General features: G+C 40.5%; 2 protein-coding genes across 3 annotated transcripts; one reads left to right on the top strand and one right to left on the bottom strand.

Moving 5' to 3' along the window:
* Positions 1–1,277: 1,277 nt before the first annotated feature.
* On the bottom strand, positions 1,278–2,484 carry fahd1 (fumarylacetoacetate hydrolase domain containing 1). The gene has a single exon (XM_029649062.2). The coding sequence runs from the start codon at positions 2,218–2,220 to the stop codon at positions 1,564–1,566; it is 657 nt and encodes a 218-aa protein (XP_029504922.1). The 5' UTR covers positions 2,221–2,484; the 3' UTR covers positions 1,278–1,563.
* Positions 2,485–2,593: 109 nt separating this feature from the next.
* On the top strand, positions 2,594–8,196 carry hagh (hydroxyacylglutathione hydrolase). Of its 2 annotated transcripts, none has more exons than XM_065010452.1 (9): positions 2,594–2,744; positions 3,461–3,651; positions 3,750–3,814; positions 3,961–4,078; positions 4,172–4,280; positions 6,031–6,134; positions 6,364–6,465; positions 6,972–7,051; positions 7,248–8,196. In XM_065010452.1, the coding sequence occupies exons 1-9, from the start codon at positions 2,672–2,674 to the stop codon at positions 7,345–7,347; spliced, it is 942 nt and encodes a 313-aa protein (XP_064866524.1). In that variant the 5' UTR covers positions 2,594–2,671; the 3' UTR covers positions 7,348–8,196. The 2 variants fall into 2 exon arrangements, with proteins under 2 accessions (XP_064866524.1, XP_064866525.1); XM_065010453.1 differs by lacking the exon at positions 2,594–2,744 and adding an exon at positions 3,221–3,300.
* The last annotated feature ends 1,042 nt before the right edge of the window (positions 8,197–9,238 follow it).

Here is a 9,238-nt window from a genome sequence, read left to right as displayed (position 1 = left end):
GACTGTTTGAGGTTGTGGACAGGTGTCTTTTATACTGATAACAAGTTCAAACAGGTGCCATTAATACAGGTAACGAGTGGAGGACAGAGGAGCCTCTTAAAGAAGAAGTTACAGGTCTGTGAGAGACAGAAATCTTGCTTGTTTGTAGGTGACCAAATACTTATTTCCCACCCTAATTTGCAAATAAATTCATTAAAAATCCTACAATGTGATTTTCTGGATTTTTTTTCCTAATTTTGTCTGTCATAGTTGAAGTGTACCTATGATGAAAATCACAGGCCTCTCTCATCTTTTTAAGTGGGAGAACTTGCACAATCGGTGGCTGACTAAATACTTTTTTGCCCCACTGTAAATGAAAAAGGCTTGTTTGATCCTATAACAAGAAACATTCCAGTTGAGAGTTGTTGCAGGTTGAAAGAAATCATACCATTTTCACACTACCCTGCCGACCCGAATCAAGCTTTGCTGGCTCCGATATCAATATCAACTAGCCACTATGGTGGACACATAATTAGGCAAGCTCAGTACAGAAAAGCTCAGGTTAGTTTGACTCAGTTATGTGAAAAGCTCTTTAGTCTGTTCCTCTTCAAAAGATAGAGATTCAAGTGGAGATGGAGGGTGACAAGGAGTTACCTCAGGCCAGAAGTCTGATACTCTGATCACTTCCAAAAAAACACAGGTGTAATAAATATGCTGTCTCATAAAGCCAGTGGATGAAGACAGTCTCCTCTCCACTGTTATAATGGGATAACATGCAGCAGGCCCACAACACAACTAGAGCAAAAATCTCCCTAAACTCCCTCAATAAGTCACGTCTCAAACATCACTCATCTGTGACACTGTAGTGGAGACTCAATTTCATCTGTGAAATGTTGGAGATGATAAAAGTAAATTAACAGGCTGTAAATGTTTAATGTGACTACTTCTTCAGGCTGATTTGGCTATGAAGAGGATTGGATCTGTCAAGTAGACAGGAGTTCAACATGCCATGATTGTTTTTCCTATTCATTCAGAGTAGACAGGAGTTCAAAATCCCATGATTGTTTTTCCTATTCATTCAGAGTAGACAGGAGTTCAACATGCCATGGGCAATGTTCCTCACAAACAGGAGAAAAGGCCAACATTCTAACTGTGATCACAGTGATGTGCTGTGGCAGAGGCTGTTGTCTAGAGCAGAAAACAACAATTGGTCAGGATAAGATTAAGATCAGCACCTGGCCCACTTGTTGAGCATCTGATTTAGTGAAATCTACTGGAACAGAAATTCAAAACAAGACTTCAAGTGTTGTATCTATCATATTTCCCATTGTAAAATCAATACATTTTTTTAGTCTAATAGGCTACATTGTAATTCTGTATTCGAATCTTTGAGTAAGCACTGCCCTCTGCTGGTTTTAGAACTGCAACAATGTACTTGATCAGTGTGGCCATTCTGCATGAAATAGGCCTGCCTAATGACTCCAGTGAAATTCCATACATTTCATCCAGCTCTCTGCTCTGATTAAAAGCAAATTACAGAAATGTACCATAAAACACAGATTTTAAGAGTTTGCTAATGATCTGTCAAAGTCTGCCAACTTTAAAAGTCATGCTGACAACATCATCTATGCCAGCATGTAATTCATCGTGCACCTGCACAGCGGATACACCCTTGGGAGTCCCTGTGAGAATCAGATCCCCCTCTTCTAGGGTGATGATCTCACTGATGTAGCTGATGAGAAAGGGAATGGAGAAAATCATCTGAGAGGTGCAGCCATTCTGGCGCATCTGGCCGTTCACATTGAGCCAGATCTTCACGTTTCCCGGGTCGGGTATACGCTCTTTGGGGATGAATTCACTGACGGGACAAGATGTGTTGAACGCTTTGGCCAGAGTCCACGGAAGACCTTTAGACTTGCAGTCATCCTGGACGTCCCGAGCTGTCATATCCAAACACAGGGCGTACCCTGCGACGTGTTGCATCGCGGAGGATTGGGGGATAGCGGTGCCTCCTTTCCCGATGACCACCCCCAACTCGATTTCATGGTGTACACTGTTGGAGTATTTGGGAATGAGGATAGGTGAGCCCTCTGTCAGATATGCAGATGGAGTCTTCAGGAACAACACGGGCTCTGTTGGGACGGTGTTATTCAGCTCCTTTGCATGGTCGGCGTAGTTCCTCCCAACACAGATGATCTTCTTTCCCCACTCCCAAAATCGAGATATATTCCGTGAAGTCATTGTAAAGAAATCTTGTCAAGTCTACAGCTGCTCCGAAGCAGTTCTTACCATCAAAACGACCTTTGCCCGCTGCATCTTCCTTGAACAAACCGTCAAACGTACGGTATCCCAGAGTGGACAAAAAAGGTGACGTGTTACATAATAAAAGTTCATTAAAAAATATTAGATATTTCGATACGAAGGAAATGCATTATAAAAATATTACAATGAAGCTAAATCAGTGCATGTATATTACAAACTCAATTCTGATTACAAATATGACATCGTAAGGTCCCGTGGGTTCGCTTTCTCCAGCCTATCAGCTGATATTCACGAGCTACTCCCCTCGCATTCGATTGGTGTATCTGTGGAGGTCAACGTTAAAGAAGGCGGAACTCTTCTTAAAACCAAAAGTGTTTGGTTCCTTTACACGCGATTGCGATATTAGCAAACAGCTACATTGTTGCTGGCTATGTTTTACAGGTCACTGGTAGCGAGTGCCTGCACTCTTGGCGTTCTTGGAGCCGCTGCAACGTATAAAATTGGTATGTTTCGCTCACATCCCGATCTTTCAGGTTCTTTACACAGCTACATAACAACCCTGAAAGTTTCTAAACGAACTGTCACTGATGGCACGTCAACGTAAGGTTAGCTAGCTTTCATATTTGTAATTTACACAGCATATTCAAATGCTAGCTAGCTACTGTCAAAGCAGCCATATATCTTTGAAGCAGCTGTCCCGGGCTAGCTAACTGGTGTTGATTAGCGCTTAGCAAGCCCCTGATGCTATTACATCATCCCCTTCCTTGTCTGGCATTTCCTCTTACAATTCTCTCACACACAGACTGAACTGAAGGCTTAGCTACTATGCATAGAATTTGGCAGCATCGAAATATTTGCAAACCATTGGATTCCAGTTATTTTAATGTATTATTCTGATCTTACTCCATAGTACTTCGGTTTTGTGTTCTCTGGCTTACTTGTTTACTTTCAAGTGAATGACAGCTTGAATAAATTGAGAACAAGCTGTCTCTGACAGGGTTACAATAGCTAAACTTTACTTGGCTGTTCTCCAGGAACCACGTAGCCCTTGTGTGCATTGTAAGCACGTTTACCGTCTGTTTACCCTGTATGTGAACTGTATTTTTCCACGAAAATGGTTGATTGGTTAATATTATGTCAACTATTTATATTTTTACGATGACAAATTGGTTAGTGAGTTCTGTTATGTCTAATGTGATGAATTGTAAATATTGTGTAGCACCTGCGCACGTCCAAGCAGCCCTTCTACACAAGGAAGCTCCTGATATCCCGATAAGGAAGTCTTTACTGGTGGAGCAGAGCGACATGAAGGTAGAACTGCTGCCAGCCCTCACTGACAACTACATGTACCTTCTCATTGATGAGGAGTCAAAGGAAGCTGCCATCATAGACCCAGTTGAACCAGTGAAGGTATGAAATGAAATATAGCCTGCTGTAGGTTTGTTTTGATGGATCAACAGTAGGATATTATGTATATACATTTTATAATCATTTGATTGTCTCTTCAGGTTGTAGAAGCTATCAGAAAGCACGGTGTGAGACTTACAACAGTTCTGACCACCCATCACCATTGGTAAGTCCAGATGTCAATCATTGTTTTGAATATCACTCAGTGCAAATGACTCAGCGAAATTACCATTGTGAGCAGTCCAGTAACACTGAGATATACCGGCATTATAGGATTTCCATGTACCATGCGTTGTCTCTTTCTCTCTACAGGGACCATGCGGGAGGCAATGAGAAGATGGTGAGGCTGGTGCCTGGTCTCACTGTGTACGGAGGAGATGACCGGGTGGATGCCCTCACTAAGAAAGTCAAACACTCCAACACGTTCAAAGTAAGGCCTTATACCTGAGTAACTACCAGCAGAATAACCTATGTAATAACCATAACAGACCTAAAACAAAACACCTGTCTATTTCATTGCCAGGTTGGTTCACTTACAGTCAAGTGTTTGTTTACGCCATGTCACACCACTGGCCACATTTGCTACCTTGTGACCAAAGACAACAGCACTGAGCCTCCAGCTGTCTTCACAGGTAAGCTACTGGTATCTTTCCAATTTGACTGTATCACCTACTGTAATAGAGAGCAATAGTAATGGCATGTTGGCTAAAGCCCATGGGAAATTAAAAGGGGTTTTGGATAAAAGCTGAAAATAAGAACTGTGGTAAACACAGGCTTATGAGATCTTATACGTTTTGTTCTATGAGATAATATATGTCAGCTAATGTCCCTTTGTGAATTTTAAAGCATTTAGTAATCAAAACAGCACGTAAAGAATTCATCATTCATAAAGGTCATGTTAACTGACTGATATTCTCATAGAACAAAACGTATAAGCTCTCCTGAGCCTGTGTTAACCTCAGACCTTATTTTCGGCATTTATCCTAAAACCCCATTCTTTCCAAATTAGTTTGTTCAGCCATTCCTGAGGTACACTACATGACCAAAGGTGTGTGGACACCTGCTCGTCGAACATCTAATTTCAAAATCATGGGCGTTAATATGGAGTTGGTTTCCCTTTTGCTGCTATAACAGCCTCCAGTCTTCTGGGAAGGCTTTCCACTAGATGTTGGAACATTGCTGGGGGGACTTGCTTCCATTCAGCCATGACGTGAGATCGGGAACTGATGTTGGGCGACGAGGCCGGCGTTCCAATTCATCCCAAAGGTGTTCGATGGGGTTGAAGTCACGGCTCTGCAGACCAGTCAAGGTCTTTGACACCGGTCTCGACAAACCATTTCTGTATGGACCTCTTTGTGCACGGGGTGTTGTCATGCTGGAACAGGAAAGGGCCTTTCCCAAACTGTTGCTACAAAGTTGGAAACATTTAATTGTCTAGAATGTTATTGTATGCTGTAGAGTTACGATTTCCCTTCACTGAAACTAAGGGGCCTAGCCTGAACCATGAGAAACAGCCCCACACCATTATTTCTCTTCCACCAAACTTTACAGTTGACACTATGCATTGGGGCAGGTAGCGTTCTCCTGTTATCCGCCAAACCCAGATTTGCCCGTCGGACTGCCAGATGGTGAAGCGTGATTCATCACTCCAGAGAACCCATTTCCACTGCTCCAGAGTCTAATGGCGACGAGCTTTACACCACTCCAGCCAATGCTTGGCATTGCGCATGGTGATCTTAGGCTTGTGTGTGGCTGTTAGGCCATGGAAACCGATTCATGAAGCGCCTGACAAACGGTTGTTGTGTTGACGTTACAGATGATTTTTATGTGCTTCTCTGTGGTCCCGTTCTGTGAGCTTGTGTGGTCTACCTACCACTTCACGGCTGAGCCGGTGTTGCTCCTGGACGTTTCCACTTCACAATAACAGCACAGACAGTTGACTGGGGCAGCACTAGCAGGGCAGACATTTGACAAACTGACTTGTTGGAAAGGTGGCATCCTGTGACGGTGCCACGCTGAATGTCACTGAGCTCTTCAGTAAGTCCATTCTACTGCCAATGTTTGTGTATGGAGATTGCATGGCGGTGTGCTCTTTTTTTTATACACGTCAGCAATGGGTGTGGCTGAAATAGCCGAATACACACATTTGGAGGGGTATATGTGTATATATATATATCTCATTCTTCTTTTTAATCTAGGAGAACTCTATTGAAGTCTGAATGGACCTGTAATGCAGTTCCAGTCATAGGGGACATCAATCTCTTAAACAGTTCTGATCATTAAACATGAGTTACCGAAGTAAACCTACAGTAGTTATCTATGTATTATTAAATCAGCAGATTTTCATGGCAGCCCTTTGACCCTTGTTATCTTCCTGTTTAGGGGACACACTGTTTGTTGCTGGCTGTGGGAAGTTTTTTGAGGGTACAGCTGAACAGATGTACAGGGCATTGATAGACGTGCTGGGACGTCTGCCCCCTGAAACAGTAAATATACCTCTATCACACTGTGTTAAATTAACTTCTACATATGATCACTTTCTTTATATGTAATGACAGCTACTGGATTAACACTATTCAGTGTCTGTCTTTTCTAGGTTAGAAACAGTCAGTTATTATTACATTATATGTGACCAAGCACGTGTGCTGACAAACTCTGTCGTGTTAACACGACAGTCACGCAGCAGATGGGAACAATAGTGTGTTTGTGTTCCAGCGTGTTTACTGTGGTCATGAGTACACCATCAACAATCTGAAGTTCGCTCGACATGTGGAGCCCGACAACGAGGTCATCAAGAAAAAACTAGCATGGGCAAAGGTATATCTTGATACATTTCATTAAAGGCCCAGTGTAGTCAAACACATGATTTCCCTGGGTTTTATATACATTTCCTCACTGAGGTTGGAATAATACTGTGAAATTGTAAAAAATTATGATTAATGCCCTTAGTGTAAGAGCTGCTTTTAAAAGATTGTCTGAAATTTCTGCTGTTTTTGGTAGGATGGAGTTTTGGCCTTCCATGGTGAAATCACCATGTGGTTAATAGACCAATAAGAAAGGGTTCCAAACCTCTGCTGCAATAACAAATGTTCAGACCACCACTCCAAGACAGTCATAGCTAAATATTTAGAAATTTCCCTTTTGCTAAGAAGCTATTTTTGACCATTGTTTTCAATTAAAATCACATTAATTTATTTAATTGTTACCCAGAAATTATATTGAGATAAACAGCTGCATTGGACATTTTGTGTATAAACACATGGCCATGGTGATCTTTAATGTAATCAAGAAAATGTATAATCTGCATTTTATTAAATCCGTAGGAGAAAGTCAGTAATGGAGAACCAACCATCCCCTCCACTGTGGCTGAAGAATTCAAATTCAACCCCTTTATGAGAGTGAAGTAAGTACAACTAATGATTGACATTTTTATAAAGCACTTGCTCAAGTGGGCACAAGCAGCACTGATCTCTTATACGAGCATCAGACAATCCACAAGTGCCCTCTTGAGCTTTGTGTCATAGAGGAATGCAGGGAAGACGAGGGAGAGGATTTTTAGCATGGAAATGGAAGTGCCAATTCTTTCCTTTCTATTCCAGAGAGAAGTCTGTGCAAGAGCATGCTGGGCAGAATGACCCTGTTGAAACCATGAGGAGTCTCCGTAAGGAGAAAGATGGCTTCCGGGTCCCCAAGGACTGACTGCAGAATGGAGTCTAGTGAAATCCGTTCCACTACATGCGTACCAGTGCACTGGACTTGTTACTAACAACTATGGCAAAATATTTCCTACCTGTTTCATTCACTACATAAAATACTGTATTTACTACATTTCAATATTCTGTACATTAGCTTGTAGACCTAATGCAAGCATCAAGCAAAACATTGTAGTCTCGTCACGAGGAAGACTAGAGATTGAGTATAAACTGGATTTACAGAATACAATTTGATATGTATTGCAGAAGATTGATTCAAGAATCTTGACTTGAATTAAGTTTTAATTGAGCTTTTAATCAGGTTTGATTACTGAAATGTACAGTTTGATGTAGAGTGAATACAGTATTGATATTCTGTAATGTGAAAAATAATATTTTAATAAACCAACAATTCTTATCTGCAGAAGCAAAACCAAACTATAAAGAGCAGGGTGAAGCTTGAATAAGTAGATTGTCTTAATGTGCAATGTTTGTAAATTAATTTAGACTTTTTGTCTCTGTATAAAGGTTTCTTATCAAGTGTTTTACTTTAATATGGTATATTCACTCAAGACAATATTTCTGAGGTTTGGGGTATAGTCCCTTTAGAGAAGCCAGGGCTACCTTAGTGTGATTGCTGGACATATAGAAAATCAAGACTGAAGCGCTTCCTAACATCTCTCATACTATAGAAAAGAATACAACTTATGCTCTTTGTTAATCAAAAGCTCCATATATATATACATACACACATATCAGGCTTTGAGTGCCAATGTGAAGTTCGTGATGCATAGGTTTTATTAAAAGCTCCATTGTCTCCTTAACAGAAAAAGCAATAAAGCAGATTGTTTCTATTGTTGGCCTAACAATTAATTTCATATTTGTGAGAGATTCATATCCCTAATGACTATTACCCGCTTGCAGAATTCTTAGGGTAAAACGGTGATGTTTGCTTGACATTCTGTATTAACATTTCACCACATATCTATAACAAAAGAGCTGCTAAACATTTAGTTTAATATATAAGCAATATATTTTGACATTGCTAATATTACTTAGTCCATATTAAATGGTTGAACCTAGCTGCTTAACTGACAGAGCATACCGTATGAAGTTATGTGCCTCTTGTTCTCACCATGCCATACAAAGGAAGAAAACACTGAAAACATGAATGTAAATATTGAAAGTGTATGCTTATTTCTACAGCTAAAACTGTTCCTTAGTATCGTGTCAGTATGTATATCAATGACTGCTGGTTCATGGTGAATAACGTACTTGAAAGTTACACTAACATTTTAATATGCAAAATATGTATCATATTTATTATAAATAAGGCAGAAATGATATACATTTAAACTCAAATATTTCTAAAATATTCCATTAGAAAACATTTCAAGAGTCCAAATACTTTTCAGTGCATACAAGAGAAATAACAGAATTTGCTGCTGTATTCATAATTAGTGCACACTTAAATGTAGTAATAATTGTCCAACCATACCAGTGGTCTGGTATGAATGAGCTTGTGCGTATATAATCTATAGCCTGAATGTATACAGGCTTTATGTTGGTATAAATAAATGACAGATCTAGAAGAAAAATAAACGCACACCTATTTAGGCAAGGTGCTGGCTAGGCTAGGTGCTGGCTAGCATGCTGGCTAGGTGCTGGCTAGGTCTTCATAAAATTTTTGCTGGCTCCTGGTGCTGTTTTCAACTCCGCTAGCCAGCAGTTTGTTAATGACATTGAAAATAAAAGAGAAGTCAGGTCGCACCACTGGTGTCAGAAAAAGTAGGAGCTCTGGAGATGCAAAAATTGAGTTAGACCAACGATGCCAGTAGTCTCGACAACCAAGCTGTCTTCATAAAACTAAGTTTATGTTGTTGAAAGTTAAGTCATCT

The sequence above is a fragment of the Oncorhynchus nerka genome, linkage group LG26 (genome assembly GCF_034236695.1).
Source record: "Oncorhynchus nerka isolate Pitt River linkage group LG26, Oner_Uvic_2.0, whole genome shotgun sequence".
Classification (NCBI taxonomy): domain Eukaryota; kingdom Metazoa; phylum Chordata; class Actinopteri; order Salmoniformes; family Salmonidae; genus Oncorhynchus; species Oncorhynchus nerka.
This window is presented reverse-complemented; position numbering and strand designations above follow the sequence as displayed.